The sequence below is a fragment of the Piliocolobus tephrosceles genome, chromosome 14 (genome assembly GCF_002776525.5).
Source record: "Piliocolobus tephrosceles isolate RC106 chromosome 14, ASM277652v3, whole genome shotgun sequence".
Classification (NCBI taxonomy): Eukaryota; Metazoa; Chordata; class Mammalia; order Primates; family Cercopithecidae; genus Piliocolobus; species Piliocolobus tephrosceles.
In genome coordinates this window covers 110942446-110961350 of record NC_045447.1, presented here as the reverse complement: position 1 = coordinate 110961350, position 18905 = coordinate 110942446, and the positions used below count along the sequence as shown (strand labels likewise).

The window sequence follows — 18905 nt, the reverse complement described above, 5'->3', positions numbered from 1 at the left end:
GGCTGGGCCGGTGAGGCGAGGCTGAGGTAGGAGTGCAGTGTTCTACAGGTCCATTTCGAGGGTGGGCATGAGATAGATTTTCTGTTGGGAAAGAAATTCTTAACATTATTCCTTGAAGTGAGCTAAAGTAAATTACTTGTCTTCACTCACTGTTGAAAAAAAAGCAGTCTAAAAAAAGATAAGAGGTTAAATCTACTTAACATGAGAAATGTAGACATTTAGGATCCGAGGGAGGGAAGGAAATTCTCCTTGAAAGAATATTCTGTTGGTCCTTTTATGTCAGAATTTTGTCAGCAGCCTGTAAGAAAGGTTATCAAAACCTCACTCCACGTGTTTGGTTTACTTTTAAAAAGAAGCCTTTTCCTTCATAGGGAAATAGCCCCAGAGTATCCAGTAAGTCAAACCCAACCCCAGAGGCCAAACGGGCCCGGGAGGCTTTCGATTCAGGTTCCCAGCCGGAAAATCGCTTTTCAGGGAGGTCATGTTTTCCACAGACAGTGTGGTCGTTTCTGTGGTGAACGCCCTTCCTCCTGAGCCGGAGGATGTTCGGGACGTTCAGGCTTGGCCTCCCTCAGAGGACGGTGGGAAGTACATTTACCCCGACTCAGAAGAAAGGATTGAGGATGGCAAAGGGGAAGTTTAGGTGGAATTCCGGCAATGCTGGGGCCTGTCCCAAGGCCCACAAGATGGACTGAGGCCAGGGTGGTGTCTCCAGAACACTGAAGGGTGGGGAGGGAAGTCTGGTGCAGACAACAAGGACTGCTCAAGGGAAAAATGAAAGAGTGGGAGAAAGAAGTGCCACGTCCCACGTGGCTGCTATTGTGCCTTCCTTCAGGCCCTCGCAGACTTTTATATTTGCATAAACGGGCCCTGGTGAGGCTTCTGCGCTGGCACAGAAGAGCAGGCAGGTCCCCGGACAGTGGAGGCCTTTTCTCCCTGAAGTCTCAGAGCGATTTCGCAGTCGTCCGTCCGCTCACAGACGCTTCCTGGCCGGAGTCCGCCCTCCAGTCTCTGGAAGGACGTGCACGTCTGTCTCTCTGGCTGCAGACCCTGCCCACGCAGGCTTGCCCTCCAGCCTGTTTATAAGGCCTGAAGTTACTTCTGTTTTGTTTTAGCCCGAAGGGTGAACTGCTGCCAGCAGTATGTCTGGAATGTTATTTACTTGGTACATTTCTGTGGCTTTTCTTTGTAGCATTGCACATGCCAGAGCCATTTACTTGAAAATGCCAGGTTGCACAGTTTGTCTTCTCGACGGGGTGACTTTCTCAGTTAGGGGAGTTTAGTTCCTGTGTCTCTCAGCTTCTTCCTTCCTTCCTTGTTTTTTTCCCCTGTAGTGCTCTGAGCAATACTGTTGGTGCCTGTTGCATCGCACCCCTTTGTCCTGAGTGCCCCAACTCCACTGGTCATTTCTGGGGTTTCTGGTGTCCTCTTCGAGCGCCTGGCAGATACTTTTTCATTGGCATATGCCTGCCCTGTTATGACTTCACATGAAAGCTGTCTGTTTTGGCAGACGTGACTCTCACGATTGCAGTTGAGCTCTGAGCTGAATGGGTGATGTTGTGTGAGGGAACTCGAGGTGGGATTTCTCCACTGGTGGCTGTGGGAGTGGAAGAAAAACCTGCGAGCTGTCTTGGCTTGTGCCGAGCTGACATGAGAGCAAACAAATGACTTTTGAAGGGAGGAACCGGTGTGTACAGTTTCCCAGTTTGGAAGGTTTCGCAACTGTGTTTGTTCAACTGAAGGAGGAGAGAGTTTTTAAGGGCAAATTCTTCATTAGGAAGACTGTAAACAAATCCTGGAAAAAGGATAATTGCTGAAGGAGGAGGCGTGGAAGGTATTTGATGGGCCTCTTTCGTCAACTCCCCCTTTTCCCCGTGTCATCTATGCAGTTTTAATGGTGGTATTTTGGGTTTTAACACAAGGTATGGAAAATGAGATTAGCTAAATCTCCCTGTCTGGTGCCCGTCCTGGGGCCGTTTGCACACCTGGGTGGGATAACTCCCTGCCTTCTTTCTCTCTCTCAGCATAATTTTGTTCTGCTCTTGCAGATACGACGGAAAAGCTTGACCTTACACAGGCTCGGCCTTTATTCGGGCCTCCTGGAACCCTCAGCCGTCCCCAGCAGCTGCTGGTGTGTTAACATCAGAGCCGGCCCCCGTGCAGAATGGAACATTTTTTGCTCCATTCTTCTCGGCTTTTTCTGTCCTTCTGTGCGACTTCCCAATTTGCTTGTAAGCTGCTCAGATTTCTGGCTGAAGGGTCTTCTTTGATCTCTCTCCTGACGGCGTAAGCTTCACACTGTCACACCTGCTCTTTTACAGTCCAGATTTCAGAGGAAATGCTTCTACTGCCTTGTAATTTTTTTTTTTTTTTCCTTTTTTTAGTGTAAAACTTTGGTGCAGGTTACTTATTACAGGTAATAGCCGTTTCATGATGGAGAAAACTGCTTGGCAGAAACGGCCACCTGAACTGCAGCCAGAAACCTAAACTGCCGCTTTATTTATGTCTGAAAGCGTCTAAGCCACAAGCCAACAGTCATGATCTAGCATGCACATGATAATAACAGGCTCGCCAGGCTAGGGAAGCTGCCCCATGGGGTGGCCGGGAGGACAGGCTCTGACAAGACTCTGCATTTTCTCCCCCATCCTCCACAGCCCACACATCACGTTCCTCTCTCAGAGCATCTTGACAGGAGGGAGCCATCTCTGTGGGACCCGCCTCTGCCATGAAATCGCCCACGCCTGGTTTGGCCTCGCCCTCGGGGCCCGCGACTGGACGGAGGAGTGGCTGAGCGAAGGCTTTGCCTCTCACTTGGAGGATGTGTTTTGGGCTGCAGCACAGCAGGTGGGTTACGGTGACCCTAAGCACCCCACTCCCCAGAGTCCAATTCCGTTTCTGGTCATTTGCTCACCCAACAGCTGTGGACTGAGGGCCTCCTGTGCGCTAGGCACAGACTTTGCTGGGGAGATGGCTGCATAAACGAGAGAGGGAAGCCCCCACTCCTCACAGGATGTGAAATCTGGAGGTGGGAGAGAGTGGACAAGTGGATCAGCAATGGGTCAAGGGTGGGAGGCCGGTCATCTCTTTCTGTGAAGAGAAATGAGCCCCAGAGAGGGCCAGTGGGTCCCCTTTTAGAAGGCAGTAAGAGAAGGCCGTTCTGATAAGGAGATACTTGAGCAGAGATGTGAAGAAAGGTCATGCTATGGCATACTCAAGCACTGCTTTGTGGTTCTGATTGTGGTGACGTGTGTGTGCGTTGTGTGTGTGTGCATTGTGTGTGTGTGTGTTTTAAATAAAGAGGTGAAAACGTAAATCCAGAATCGTCTCGGATGTCTGCTCACAAGTAATGAATGAAGAATGAAGCAGGGGTGATACAGATTAGGGAATGGTGAGGACTGTGGCAGACTGACAGCTGCTACTCAGCTCTAACTAGTTGTCATGGTGAAGGGAGGAGGGCTCAATATAACCTACACTATTCGTTTTTTAAGGTAATTTATAATTCTGGACTTTTATGTGAAGTTTACTAATTTACAAAATACCATGCAAGACAAACATACCCAGAAGCCAAACCTGGTGCACACGCTCCCAGTTTGCAGCCTCTACCTTAAAGCATTGGCCATCAGTTCTAATGAGAATAATAAGCAGCTGAACTGCCTTGTGCTTACTTTCAAGTTCCTAATTCATTTATTTTATTTTATTTATTTTTTTAGACAGAGTCTTGCTCTGTCACCCAGGCTGGAGTGCAGTGGCACGATCTCGGCTCACTGCAACCTCCACCTCCTGGGTTCAAGCGATTCTTCTGCCTCAGCCTCCTGAGTAGCTGGGATGACAGGCACATGCCACCACACCTGGCTAATTTTTGTATTTTTAGTAGAGACAGAGTTTCACCATATTGGCCAGGATGGTATCGAACTCCTGACCTCGTGATCTGCCCACCTTGGCCTCCCAAAGTGCTGGGATTACAGGCGTGAGCCACCATGTCCAGCCTCAACTTCCTAATATTTGGGTCACTCTTTTTCCCCTGTCATCCTTGTCCCTTATACACTGTGCTATTTGGCATTTTCCAGAATTCCCAGGTTTGTGCATACCTGCATGATATTGTTCAAGGTCCTTTGTCTGTTGAAATCTTATTTATTTTTCACTAACCAGCTGGAGGTCACCTTCTCTAGATAGCCCAGACTGATTACCCGCCTCACAATTCAGCACTGCCCTCCTATACACTGTGGGTTCTCACGATACGTGGTACTTACCTTTCTAAACTTATTGTTCTGTTTTCTTTTCCTTCTACTGTGTCATTTCCTTATCCTCATACCTGGACTGTGACTGCTTCGAATTGGAGCTGGGTCTTGCTTTTCTTACCCTGGCCATGGGCCCAGCAGTGTTCTCATCAGTGAGGCCACGTGATAGACACAGCAAAGGCTCTGGGCTCTGAGTCAGAAAGACTGACTTCCAGTCCTGGCTCTGCCGTTCACCGGCTCTGGGAGTGTAGGTCGGTTAGGTGCCTCCCCAAACCTCCATCTCCCCATTTGTAGAGTGGATATTAGAATGCCGAAGCTTGCAGGGCGAATGGGATCAGGTGTGAATGAGCTTAGCGCCGTGCCTGACACGTGGAGAGTGTGCAAGAAATACCTGTTCCCATCCTCTTCGTGTTTCCCTCCGCCTTACACACAGGCGCTCAGCAGGGGTTTAATGTGAATGTACATCTATCACCATCTCTTCCCTGGAGGGCCTCCCTTCTGGGACGGTCCGGTCTGAGCTGGTCCTGGAGTTGTCATGTGTTCCAGGCGTCTGATCATGACACCTTCAGCTTTGATCTCCTGAGTGCTCCTCCGCAGCCTTCCCTCTGCCTAGACGTCTAGGAGGCCACTCCTTAGTCTGCTGGCTTGGTCCTGCCTCTTGACTGATAAGTTTGCAAAGAGAAGTAAACACTAAATATCGTCAGAATTCCGAGGTAGGAGAGGACAGGCCTGGGCGGGCCCAGAAAGCCTTTGTGGAGGCGGTGGCTTCTGCTGTGAGCCTAAAGGGACAGCAGGAGCTGAGCTTTCTGTGTTGCTCCTTTCCCTTAACATGATAGGGGTCAGCCCCCTCGTCATCCTTGGAGGTCCGTGCAGTAACTCTTCAAGATGCGAAAACGTGAACACCCCTCAGGCAAAATGGCCATTCTAGATTCCAGCACAAAGTCCGAAACGTTTCCAGAGCACGTCCGCCAGGCTGACCTCTCCCTTCAGTGGCGAGACTGGGTTGTTGCTGGCCCTGGCGAGTGCCTGCCTCAGACCATCCAGGGAGTGGGGAGCACCCTGTGGGGCGGGGCCGGGGTGGGTGTGCCACTTCCCGGGCTGCTCTTGGCCAGCAGGCCCCACCAGAGGCCAGGGATGAAGATACAGGGTACGGGGTCACCGGGGTCCCTTTGCTGCCTGGGAGACTGTGCCCTGCAGCACTGAGCAGTAGAAAGCATGGCGGGGCTGGGGTGGGGTGCGGGGACGTGTGAAATCCCAAGGAGGTGGAGACCACCATCCACTCAGAGAGGCATCCGCAGGGATTTGTGAATTGAGTCAGTCGCAAGGTTGGATGGTGTAACTTGTCATCAACCTGGAGAAAGTCTAAATGCCTTCACAGACATATTAGTGTGCTTGGACTGCCGTAATAAATACCAGAGACTGGGTGACTTAAGCAACAGACGTTTATTTCTCACGGTTCTGGAGGCTGGAAGTCCAAGACCAAGGTGCCAAGAGGGTTGGTTTTTGGTGCGGTCCCTCACTCTTCCTTGCTTGCAGACGGCCACAAGCTGCTCTTTCTCTGCGTTCTCACATGGCCTTTCCTCTGTGCCTGCAGAAAGAAAGAACACTCTGTTAGCTCTTCCTCTTCTTAGAAGAACAGCAGCCCTGTAGGATTAGGGCCCCACTCATGACTTACTTAACCTTAATGACCTCCTTGAAGGCCCTGTCTCCAAATACAGTCACACTGGGGTAAGGCCTTCAACACGTATATTTTGCGGAGACGCAGTTTAGTCCATAATAGCAGGCACGTGGGGTCTGAGGATCATCCGGCCTCGGCCAGCTTCCCTGCGCCTCCCTCCCTCCCAGAACGGTCGTCTGCGCTGGGTCTGACGTATGCCTTGCCATTCTCTAAGCACATCACATCCTTGCCTGGCCCCACGTGCCTTGCAAGTGCTTTCCCTCTTCCCGAAATCCCTCCTCCCCGGCCAACTCCTGCTTCCCTGAGCACCAGCGCTGTCACCACCCCCTCCTCAGGAAGCCCTGGTGGGCAAGGGGGCATCTGGGTTCTCCCGTCACCTCTCCCGTCACCCGCTCTCTGATGTGAGTTTTCCTGCCATCGCTCCCTCCCCTGGCTGCTCCCCCAGGCCCTGTCTCTGTTGTCCCCAGGGCCTGGCAGAGACTCAGTAAATATCTGTTGAAGGAATTATCAGGAACGTTTGATTTCCAGAAACACCGTGGATAGACGTCTTCCCTCCCCGGTGGGTGCTCTGCTGCCCGCCCGCCCTCACAGAGGTCCGGGCCATGTGGCCCAGAGAGCACACCAGGGAAGGCAGCTGGTGCTGACCCCGTAGGGCAGAGTGTGATGGCCCCCCTCCGCCACAGTGGTCCAGGCGGCACTTCTAGTGATGTGCACACAGAACCATCTGGGTTGCATTAGCAGGCCCTGCTGGAAACGGTCCTTAGCAAAATTGAGGGCTGGGGAACATTGGAGGGGAACGGTGGGGCTTTCCCTCCTGTGCAGAAAGACAAAGCGGGAAGAGAGGACAGATCCACGTGGAAATGGCCACAAGGGAAGCCCGCTCTGTCCAGACCAGGTGTGTGTTGGTGGGACGGGTGGGTTTGCGAACCAGGCGACCTCCGCCGAACAGCAGGCCGGCTCCACTGCCAGCAGCACAAGCGAGCCTGCGTGGTTGGTTTGCCGTTTTAGGCACTAAGAGGCTCCGGTGGCCTTTAGGGTTCTGATGGAAGCAGGGGGAGAACAGGGGGCAGGCTACGTTGTCCCCCATTGAAACCAAATGAGCCATTTCACCGGGACCACAACAGTGACGGTGTTTTGTGCATGTGTGTCTGTGTCTGTGTCTGAGCAGCTGACCCCCCACGAGGCCCGGGAGCAGCAGGAGCTGAGGGCCTGCCTGCGCTGGCGTCGCCTCCAGGATGAGATGCAGAGCTCCCCCGAGGAGATGCAGGTGTTAAGGTAAAACTGCACTGTGCCCCGCAGCCCTCTCACTCCCCTCCTGCTTTCCTTCAAGACCTCTCCCTGCCAACGGATGACATCTGCTGGGTTTCCTTTTTAAATTAAGCCGGGCGGGCTTCTCGTCCCCCTGCATGGGATGGTTATGTTCTAAGTCTTTCAGGGTGTGTGTTTTGATTTGCCTTCTGACATTTTCCTGGTGACTGTTTAGGAAAAAACTAGCATGAGGCCATTTCCGGGGGTCAGATCCTTCGTGTGAAGTTCTAATAGTCACTTCATGCGGTGGCTGCGGACGTGGCAAGGGTTGGGGTTTGGCAGCCTGGCAGACAGTAACCCTATAAAGCCAAAGGGGAAAAAAAATCTTTAGGAAAATATTGATTCCTAAGTGTTCAGTGGTCACAGATGTGTGTGTCAATGGGCCCTTTTGTGTCCACCGCAGCCCAGCGGGAAGCCTCGCTGCCCCCCGTGCAGTAGGATTCCATGGCCAGCTCCTGAGTTTTGTTTGTAGACTGTGGCTTGTGGCACGCGCAGGATTATTTCGTGCTGTTTTTCCACGTGTGTCCCTCTCTGCTTTGCTCCTTTCTTTGCGAAATGGTTGTCTGAAACCTCGTGCCTAGGCTCCGCGAGCCCTGCGGTTGCTGTGGCAATAGAAGCTTCCATCCGCCCCTCCTCTTGACTAGAGTCAGATGCTTGGAATCTGCCATCGAACAGGTGGGGAGGGATGGCCATCCAGGAACTGCTCCTCCCCCCGCCCCCCCCCCCCTTTTTTTTTTTGTTTTTGTTTTGAGACGGAGTCTCGCTCTGTCGCCCGGGCTGGAGTGCAGTGGCCGGATCTCAGCTCACTGCAAGCTCCGCCTCCCGGGTTTACGCCATTCTCCTGCCTCAGCCTCTGGAGTAGCTGGGACTACAGGCGCCCGCTACCTCGCCCGGCTAGTTTTTTGTATTTTTTAGTAGAGACGGGGTTTCACCGTGTTAGCCAGGATGGTCTCGATCTCCTGACCTCGTGATCCGCCCGTCTCGGCCTCCCAAAGTGCTGGGATTACAGGCTTGAGCCACCGTGCCCGGCCTCCCCTTTTTTTTAAGATGGTGCCTCACTCTGTCACCCGGGCTGGAGTGCAGTGGCGGATCTCTGCTCACTGCAACTCCTAACTTCAAGTGATTCTCCTGCCTCAGCCTCCCCAGTAGCTGGGATTACAGGCGCCCACCATCACGCTCAGCTATTTATTTATTTATTTGTTTGTTTTTGTATTTTTAGTAGAGACGAGGTTTCACCATGTTGGCTGGGCTGGTCTTGAACTCCTGGACCTTAGATGATCTGCCCACCTCGGCCTCCCAAAGTGCTGGGAGTACCTTCCCGGGCAGAAGGCTGCCTTGGATGGTTCTGCTTTTTGGTTTGTTTTTAAACAAACACCGCACTTCGCCTGTGACTGAAGCCTAACTCAAATGCACCCCAGGGAGAGAGCTGGCTGGGACTTCTGTGCAGCAGTGCAGAGCGTCGGGTGTGGCAAGCTGCACCCTTCCCACGGCAAAGTTCCCTGCGCTTGCACGCTAAGGCGGCCTCCCAAGTTGACTCATCCATTGTTTCGGAAAGGCAGATCTAGTGGAGGGAAGTGGAGCGGGCCAGGAGCCAGGAGACCTGTGTTCCTGCCTCAAAGCCACTGTTCCAGCATCTGTTCCCTCGGCCAGCGCTGAATGAGCCAGGCAGGACAGCTGCCCTGTGGCCACCGTGGACACGGCCCCTGCTCTCATGGAGCTTCCACTTAGCAGGGACATGGCTGCATGTACTGGCCGGTCCCAGGTGGTGCGCAGCGCAGTGAGCGGACCGCGCGGCGATGTCCATACTGACTGGAGGGTGGCACATCAGGAGGTGGGAATTTCTCTCTGAAAATGAGCTGCCTTGTACGTAGCCTGGCTGAGGCGGGAAAAGCCTTAGTGTGCCTTAGGGATAGAAAGAAGGGCAGTGTGGCTGGAAAGAAGGGCAGGTAGGGCGCCCAGGAGCATGCTTACTGTGCCTTACTGAGGGCCAGGGCAAGAGAGGCAGGCAGGAGCCAGGTCACACGAGCCTTTCTCCAGGTTCTCAGAAGCTGCTCCAGGGCCTTCCGCAGGCAGGTGGTGTGATCTGCTCAGTGTTTGTGCGGCGCTGCCGTGTGGAGAGCACCACAGGCAGCCCACGGAAAGCCAGCAGAACGGTTGCAGCCTTGCAGTAGTCCATGCGAGAGGCCCTGGGGTGCCGGTGACAGAGGCAAGGCGCAGACCCATTTGAAATGTGTTTTGGCCATGGAACCAGCAGGCCTTGGTTGATTGAATGTGGAGAAGAGGAAAATGAATGTATCCAGAATGACTTGGAGGTTTTTTGAGTTGAACAGTTGGGTAGATGGTGATCCCATTTATGTGATGGTAAAGACATGGGGAGAAGCTTGGAAGGAAAATGACGTTTCCAGCTTTGCATGTGTGAAGTTTGTGATGACCAACAGATATTCCATAGGATGAACTTTGGAGACTGCAGGTCAGGAGCTCACTGGAGAGACTGGAACATTCAGCCTATAAAACCCCTTAAATCTTGAACACAGTGAAATCCCAGGGAGAGAGGAGACTGAGAGCAGAGGTCAGGAGGAAGAGGGGGAGGTAACAGAGGGATCTAGGGAAACCGTTACGTGTTCCCCCAGAGAAAGGGCACCGGGGCCATGGAAGCCAGAAAAGAAGCTGAGGCAAGCAGGTGGGAGTGGCTGATGCTGGAAGCTGCCTGGGGGATGAAGAGGGGTGAAAGAGAGAGAAGTGGGACTACAAGGGTGGTGGAGAAGGAAGCCAGGCTGCAGTGGACAGGAAGCGGGGCTGGCGACTGTAGGCTCTGTGAGAGGGGTTGTGCTGGCCCAGGAAGCAGAACTGGAAAGGCAGCAGAGGGACGTGAGGGCCACAGAGGTTTGCTTTCAGGTAGGGCGCCCAGGAGCATGCGTACTGTGCCTTACTGAGCTGCCTCGCTGTGCAGATCCCTTCACCCCTCAAAGGCTCAGGCCCTCCACCTGAGAGGTCATCTCCATTCTCCACGTCTCTAAGTCCCTTTGGTCCCGTTGGTTCTGCATAACCATAGTCCTTCAGTGGGGGCAGAGGTATCATAATGAAGACGAGTTGTGATGAACTGTGTTTCCAACTTGTGAGCCAGTCAGACCGCACCCTGGGACGTCGTTCACACACGAGGAGGCCTCGTCTCTGGCTTCCCTGGAGCCTGCGTCAGCCCAGCTTCTGATGGCCAAGATCTTTTCCTTTGTATGTGGAGCTGGGAGAACAATCTAGTATTTTTAGACCTTTGTGCTAGACGGCTTTTTATGGCATTTGCTTTTCTTTGTCTTAGTATTCAGAAATTTTGTTTGCCTAAATTTAGGCTAACCATGAATTGACTGCATTTGAAAGGCTTATGCACATCAGTAAGGAAAATACTGTTATCAGATGCACTTACAATGAGGAGGAAATGTTTCCGAACCTAACCTGCCCTGAATTATATAGTCTAAGTCTCGTTTACTCCCATCCCCTAGAATTCTCCCTTAAATGGACTCAGAGAACCTGGAAATTATTGAAAGTAAAAGGAAGAACCAGACTTGTAAAAATTTGTTTTCAGATTTTGTTTTCAGCGAGACCTTGGGAAAGAAGTCCCTTAAAAACAATCGGAGGTGCTGTCTTGTTTTTTCTTTCAAGATGCCCCATGGTCTTGAAATGATGGACCAGAACAATGTAAAAGTCTGAGTTTGTGTCTCAGCAGGTTTCCACATGTTGGCGGATGCAGTGGAAACTTCTCTTTGGCACACTGTCCAACATGTCTGGCCACTCTCTCCTGAAAATGCTTCCTCCTTAAAGCACCTTCTCCTCCTGGCTTCTGTGTGTCTCACTGCCCTTGCGTTCCCTCTGCCTCTGTGGCCAGTCCTGCCTCACCTCTCCTGCTGGCAGGTTAACAGTCTCCACTTCAGTGGCCCAAGGCTCAGAAAGACTGAATAAGATGTTTAACCTCCTCTGGCTGATAGACAAGAGAACAGGGATTTAAACCCAGGGACTGAAACTCTTCTGTTTCCCTATACCGTATGCCTGTCTTCAGGGAACAGAGAGAGCATTTAGTTGCATTTAAAACAAAACAAAACAAAACAAAAACCTGCAGGTATCTTGGGCTCTGGAAGGACATACAGGTCAGGGTGAAATGTATGCTTAGTCCAGGCGTCTTTTGTCTTTTAACACATGAAGCATGTGTCTTATTATTTTAAAAGATACTGAGAAAAAGGAAGACTCAACATTCTCTTGGTTATAGATAGTGGAGCATTAACAAAGTGAGAAGAGAAAAACTAAAATTTTGTTTGGCAATGACGTATTACTTTTAGTAATTGATAAGAACAGCTTTCCATTTGTGCCTTCCATCCATCCACTGAGTCGCGGGTCTCACCAAATGTTTCTGCTTTTCTTTTCTTTTTTTTTTGACACCGTCTTGCTCTGTTGCCCAGGCTGGAATGCAGTGGCATGATCTCTGCTCATTGCAACCTCTGCCTTCTGGGTTCAAGGGATTCTCCTGCCTCAGCCTCCTGAGTAGCTGGGACTATAGGCAGGTGCCACCATGCCTTGCTCATCTCTGTAGAGACGGGGTTTCACCATGTTGGCCAGGCCGGTCTCGAACTCCTGACCTCAAGTGATCTGCCTGCCTCAGCCTCCCAAAGTGCTGGGATTACAGGCGTGAGCCACTGTGTCCGGCCCAGATGTTTCTTAGATTGATTTTGTTGTGTTTCCTTTGCATCAGATGTGTCTGAGATTGACTTGCTTGTAAGTCATTCGTTACAGGTTTCTTGTGTTTTCCTGGCCTTCTCAGCCTTCATTGACTGGAGAGCCTATAATGTGGCTACAGGCTTCTGAGGCAAGACGATTTGCTCAGTTTCAGAATGTTAGGGATCACATGCCACTTTTCATTTGTTAATTATTGAAGATGTCTTTTCCACACAGGAGACCCCAAGGACTCTCCCAGACTCTTCCTCTCCTCTCTGGCCCTGGGCAGAACTCTTCCCCAGGCAAAGTCTGCTTTCAGCCTGCTTTCAGTGTTCCTTTCTGTCCTGCCACTGCTCAGCTCTCTCCTGTCATCCGTCCCCTGCCTACAAGGTCCCCTCCTGACCTGTGCAGCAGTGGTGGCTCTAGCCAGAGATGCACAGGGCTTCTGAGAGGCTCGCCATGCCTCCTGTCTCCAGGGTGCAGCTGGATTCCGGCAGCTTCTGCCTAAGTGCTTTCAGTTAGCACACTCTGACAGGCCCCAGGGATGGAAGAGCTAAGGTGGCAGGGTCAGAAGAAATCTCTGTTGGTTTTTATCGTTTGTGATTTATTATGTCTTCCCTTTTTTTCTGGATTCATTGTTAAAGTCAAGCTCCTGCTGAGAAAAACATTAAAATGTATCGCTTTAAGGAGGTGCTGACAGGCAGGAGTCTATGGAACTCTTAATCTGAGCTGCTGCCTCCACTTTGAGACAATACTAGATAAATGCCGGCATCTTTCCCTAACCTTCCTCCTGAGTGCCTCATCCCTTGATCACAAAAACATCCCGTAATAATCGGGGAAAAACCCCAAGTATGTAACCCTATCCATAGCCAAGATAAAGTCTGCGTGCCACAGGTGTTGTGAATTTGTATGATGCCTAAGCACTGTACGTTCCACTTAAACTAGGAAGCCTTTTTTATTTTTATTTTATTTTCTATTTTTATTTTTATTTTTTGGAGACAGAGTCTCGCTCTGTCCCCCAGGCTACGGTGCAGCACAGTGCCGCGATCTCGGCTCACTGCAAGCTCCACCTCCCGGGTTCACGCCATTCTCCTGTCCCAGCCTCCCGAGTAGCTGGGACTACAGGCACCTGCCACCGCGCCCGGCTAGTTTTTGTGTGTGTGTGTTTTTAATAGAGATGGGGTTTCACCCTGTTGGCCTCGATCTCCTGACCTCGTGATCTGCCCGCCTGGGCCTCCAGAAGCGCTGGGACTACAGGCCTGAGCCGCCGCGCCCGGCAGGAAGACTTTTTTTATTAAGTCTTCTGTGTGTAAACCTTCTCCATATACTTGAAGTTTTCACCTCTAAAATTTTGCTCAAAATTTTTATTTCTAATCCCCAAAGAATACAGCAGTCTTTTCCACCTGCGTGTGGGGACATGTGTATTCGCAGGACTGCAGCCTGCCTCGTGGGAAAGCTCTCCTTGGAGCGTCCCTGGGTGCAGTCATATACTCACTTCCAGCCCCTGGGTCACCTTCCTCTGCTGCTCCTCTCTCTCGAGATTGGAAGCCTCTAGCAGGGCCAAGAATAAATCCTTTTACTCTTCCTGGGCCAGCTCCCTTCTCCTAAGCCTTCAGTGTTTATTCCAGACCTTCCTGTTCCCCCTGCCTTCTCTTGCCTCCTGCTCTGCTGGGAAAATGGAGGCCATCAGCCATGTTCTTCTTTTGATTCTGTAAACACAGCTATATCCGTATCTACCCCGACCTCTCAGATGCCCAAGTGACATCCTATCTGCCTTGATATGGCTAAAGATGCGTTGCTAGTTTCAGGGTAGAGCTAGAAGTGCATGTGGCTTGACACAGTTTCATAGAATTGAACCCTCTGCCCTTGAGGAAGAAGGGGAAGGAGGAATGGGAAAACAAGGCACTCGTCACTTTGGACCGTGTCCTGTCAGGGAGGACAGTAGTTCTTTGGGGGCACCCACAGGCATGACAGTGGTGAGAGCCTGGAATAAGTGTCCAGTCAACCTTTGTGTGTCACCGGAGCACCCTGGAGCCTTCTTTTTGATGGGATTACCTGGGTGGGGTCTTGTTGCCTACCAAGAAGGGCAGGCAGTCCTTTTTAATTCTCTTGAAGAAAGCCAGCCATATCCTTCTATTTTAATGTGGCATTCATACCTGAATTTAATTAGCTACATTTTTATTGATTCATACCATCTTATTTTTAAATTGAAAGCTTGCGGGCTTCGAGGAAGAGTCTGGTAAGGAGACAGGAAAATCTCAGTTTCATCTGCTTTGGTGGGGCAAGCTCCAAAAGGGAAATGTCCCGGGAGCCCTGCCCAGTGCACCAGCTACCTGGGGCCCTCCTCCACCAGGACCTGGCTCTGTTGCCACCCACGGTCCTCTGTCCTCAGCCCTCCCTCCCTTCCCTCTCCCTCTCTCTGCTAACTATGCTCACACTTCTCCCATCTTTTTTTTTTTTGAGACAGAGTCTGGCTCTGTTGCTCAGGCTGGAGTTCAGTGGCGCAACTTCAGCTCACTGCACCCTCTGCCTCCTGGGCTCAGGTGATCCTGTCACCTCAGCCTCACGAGTAGCTGGGACCACAGGGGCGAGCCACCATGCCCGGCCTCTCCTATCCATGATAATCTCTCCTTTAAACTGCTGCACACTCATCTAATTAGCCAAACACTTGTCTCCATTCCCACAGCTCTTAAAACTGCCAGTCCTCTGGAATCTGCTTTCTGCTCTCACCAGTGTAGGGAAACTGTTTTTTCCTTGGCTCATTGTACCCTGACAGTCACCAGATTCTGGAAGCAAATTTTATTTTTAATCTTATGAGACTCCTCTGCTTTGTTTGGTACTGCTGACAGCTCTTCTGGAAACTTCTGTCACTGGCTTTTGTGGCAGTCCCTCGCCTGACTCTTCTTGCCCCTCTGTCATTCCTCCTCCATCTCCTTCAAGGTCTGCCCTTTGCCTGCCCGCGTCTTCAGAGCTGGTCTTCCTCAGGCCTCCACACTCAGCTGCATGTCCTCCCAGAGTGGTCTCCTCTGAACCCCCATCTTAGGTGGGGTTCCCCAGGTGCAGACCCTGACGCAAGGCCTATGGGACAGAGATTTGTTAGGAATTGTTCCGATACGGTTTGGCTGTGTGTCCTGCCCAAATCTCATGTTGGATTGTAATCCCCAGTGATGGAGGTGGGGCCTGGTGGGAGGTGGTTTGTCATGGTTTAACACCACCCCCTTGGTGCTGTGGTCACAATCGTGCGTGAGTTCTCACAAGCTCTGGTTGTTTACAAGTGTGTGGCACCTTCCCCCACCAACTCTCTCCCTCCCGCCCCAGCCATGTAAGATGTCCTGCTTCCCCTTTGCCTTCTGCCATAATTGGGAGATTCCTAAGGCCTCCCCAGGAGCTGAGCAGATGTCAGCATCATGCTTCCTGTACAACCTGCAGAACCGTGAGCCAGTTAAACCTCTTTTCTTTATAAAGTACCCAGTCTCAGGTATTTATGGCAATTCAGGAACAGATTAATATATGTTCCCAGGAGGTAGAAAGGGAAGGAAAATGGAAATGAGAAGACGAGGCCAAGCCATGGTGCTGTGACGTCAGGCCAGGTCACGCGGGTTACTCTGGAGGAAGCATGGGTCACCCTCAGTTGTTCCCATCAGGCAGTGGGCCCCCAGGGTGCATGTGCCCCTGCACTCATCTCATTGGCTGGAAAACTCTACAGTCCCAGGTGCTTCCAGCTGCATATGTTCATGGGAAAGACAGGCTCAGGCAAGCCCAGGGCCACCCTCTGACAAAGAGTCGCAGAGAGCATGCCAAGGGCTGGCGTGCACACAGGTGGGGTGTGGGCATGGCTGGCCATACCCCCTTTTAAGCCAGAGGCTCCCAAGTCTCCACCGGCGGCTGCACTCTCTCTCAAGACCAAGTGTGAATGCTTAACTCCCTGTTGACATCTCTCCTGATTACCCCACAGGCATCTTGTACTGGTCATCCCCTCTACCTCGCTTCGTCTGCTCCCCTCCCGTAGTGTTGAACTGGTGGCACAGGTCCACCCACAACAGGGTAAGAGCCTGGGAGCTCCAGTTCCTGCCTCTCCTTCACTCCTCCCCTGGGAGCCATTGCTAACAACTGCCAATTTCATCTCCTAAGGATTTCCTCAATTCAACCCCTCTTCTCCACCCTCCTACCACCCCCCGTCTCTTCCCCCCTCTTCTCCACCCTCCTACCACCCCGTCTCTTCCCCGCGTGCTTGTAGCAGTCCAGCAGCCCCAGAGCATTTTCTACTTCTGGTCTTGCCCTTCCTTGCTGCCACCAGAGAGTTCTCCTTACAAGAACCTCATGGTTCTGCCACCTCCTTGCTAAAACTCTCCAAAAGCTTCCTCTCACCAGCAGGAAAATCTTCAAGCCCCTTGGTGTGGCATGCAAGTCCCTGCACATCACCTCTGTCCCCCGTCTCATCTCCTGTCGTTCTTTGCTTTACCCTCTCCCTCCAGGTAGCTCAGAGACCCCGACTGTGGTGTCAGCTCAGGCTGGCATCGCAAGTTACCAAAGGCCAGCATAGATTTCTCTTCCCACAGTCTGGAGGCCAGGAGTCCCACATCAAGGTGTTGACAGATTTGGTTTCTTCTGAGCCCTCACTCCCTGGTTTGCAGTCACTGAGCAGAAAAAACAAACTGCTTTTCATCTGCTCTCACCCCACAGCCATCAAACAGGAGACTTCTGTGGTCAAATGTGTGGGAAGTTTCCCCACACACCAAGCAAGCAGTCACTTCTGTAGTGGACACCAGCTGGGTGTCCCCTGGTTCCGTTTAATTCTGACACTGTCCAGAGCGTCAGATCCCGCAGGGTGAGGGCGTGTTCCCACGACTGCCTTCCACCTCCCCCAGGTTGTCTACCCTGTGCTTTAGACCGACGGCTCTAAACTGGGGTTCCCACGGCTGGTGCATTGGGATTTGCTAGAGCAGCTCCCGAAACCCAGGGAAACACTCACGTTTACTCATTTATTATAAAGAGATTACACGGGATGCAGGTGGAGAGATGCGTAGGGTGAGGTGTGAGGGACGGGGTGTGAGGCTTCCCTGCCCCCCAGATGCGCCCCTCCCTGTGTCCCGCTCTTCAGAAGCTCTCGCAACGCCGTCCTTTTGGGTTTTTGTGGAGGCTTCGTTTTACAGACACGATTCATCACACCACTGGCCTTTGGTGGTCAGCTTGACCTTCACCCCCAGCCCCTCCCTGGAGATTGGGGGCGGGGCTGCGAGTCCCAACCCTCTAATGCTGCCCTGGTCCTTCCCGTGACAGCTCCTCCGGAGGCTGCCTAGGGGCTGCCAGCCACCCATCCACTCATTAGCATGCAAAGGCATAATTGTGAAGATCCAGAGGATTTTAGGAATTATATGCCGGGAAAGGAGGACAAAAACCACATACACACTCCACAGTGTGACAGCCACCATCTCGCTGTGTCCTCACGTGACTTTTTCTCTGCGTCTGCATGTCCCTTGTGTCCCTCTGTATGTCTGAATCTGCTCTTCCTAAAGGACACTAGTCACATTGGAACAGGCCCACCCTGACAGCCTCATTTTAATTTAACCACCCTTCGAAGCCCTCAATTGCCCTGTCTCCAAAGACAGTCATATTCTGAGGTACCGGGGGATATGGCTCCAACATATAAATTTGGGGGAACCCAATTCAGCCATAGCTCATACCATCTGCCTGCTCTTTCTTACCTCCATGCCTTTAAAAAATGTTGTCTCTATTTAGAATATCCTTGCCTTGCTGCATAATTCCATATCATTATGACTCATCATTGTGACTCAGCGCAGATTGCGTTGCCTTCCCAGAAAGTCTCAGACCTTCTCCTAACGTGAGCTGCCGTCCCTCCTCTGCACTCCTAGGCTCTATTCTCTGTCCCTCTCTGTTCTGACTACCTGATTTGATAATTCTCTTTATGTTTACCACATTAAATTGTCAAGATTTGATCATTTTTGCCCTACAAAAATAATTTCTGTTTTGAAACGGAGTCTCGCTCTGTCACCCAGTCTGGAGTGCAGTGGCGTAGTCTTAGCTCACTGCAACTTCTGCCTCCCCGGGTTCAAGCGATTCTCCTGCCTCAGCCTCCTGAGTAGCTGGGACTACAGGCACGTGCCAACACACCCAGCTAATTTTTTGTATTTTTAGTGGAGATGGGGTTTCACCGTGTTAGCCAGGATGGTCTCGATTTCCCGACCTCGTGATCGGCCCACCTCGGCCTCCCAAAGTGCTGGGATTACAGGTGTGAGCCACCGCACCCAGCCAAAACCAATTTCATATGGTCCAACCTAATACACCTCTCTCTTCTGACCCTCAGACTTTTGTCCCTAGGGACTATGTCTTGTTTCTCAGTGCACCACAGTGCTTGGCACTGAGAGGGTGCTCCGTAAGTGTTGAAAAAATGAACCTCGTAGACATGATCTCTGTCCCTGAGGTTCTTTATGCATTATTTGGAGAGCTGAAATACTGGTCACAAGATAGATAGGTAATCCTAGGCTACATGCGCAGAGTTTAAGAACTGAGAGTTTACTGTTGACAGGTTTAGTTAGGAAGGGCTACAGAGAGGATGTGAGGCGTGAGCTGGGATAGTAAGAAAGGACACCACTGAGACTGGTGAAGAGGCAGAGGGAGAGGAATTCAAGGAGCAAAGCCTGGTAGGCATAAAGAGGAGTGGATTGTGGATGTGGACATTAACATGAGAAGGGACTTGCTGGAGAGGACAGCCACAGAAAGAACCGGTGAGACTGAAGGTGGGCCAGGCAAGGCTAGACTAAGTCATGGAGCTCCTCAGATGCCAAATTCAAGAACTCGCATGTGATCCTCCGGGTAATGGTGAGGTATTTTAAGTTCCAGGAATGACATAATGCAAGTAGAGTTCTGGGAAGATTACCTAACGTTTGGGATGACGTGTGATGAAAGAGAAAGAGCCTAGAGAACAGAGCGTTTGGGATGACGTGTGATCAAAGAGAAAGAGT

General features: G+C 51.6%; 1 protein-coding gene across 4 annotated transcripts in view; it reads left to right on the top strand.

Moving 5' to 3' along the window:
* Positions 1-18905, top strand: part of AOPEP (aminopeptidase O (putative)) — a 380108-nt gene that overhangs the window by 202608 nt on the left and 158595 nt on the right. For 3 of the 4 annotated variants that reach the window (XM_023185255.1, XM_023185256.1, XM_023185254.1), the window contains exons 6-7: positions 2655-2844; positions 7085-7191. The exons of the other annotated variant lie outside the window; for it this stretch is intronic. In XM_023185255.1, the coding sequence (XP_023041023.1) occupies positions 2655-2844; positions 7085-7191 (297 nt within the window). The remainder of the gene's footprint in view (positions 1-2654; positions 2845-7084; positions 7192-18905) is intronic. 4 annotated transcript variants of the gene reach the window in all.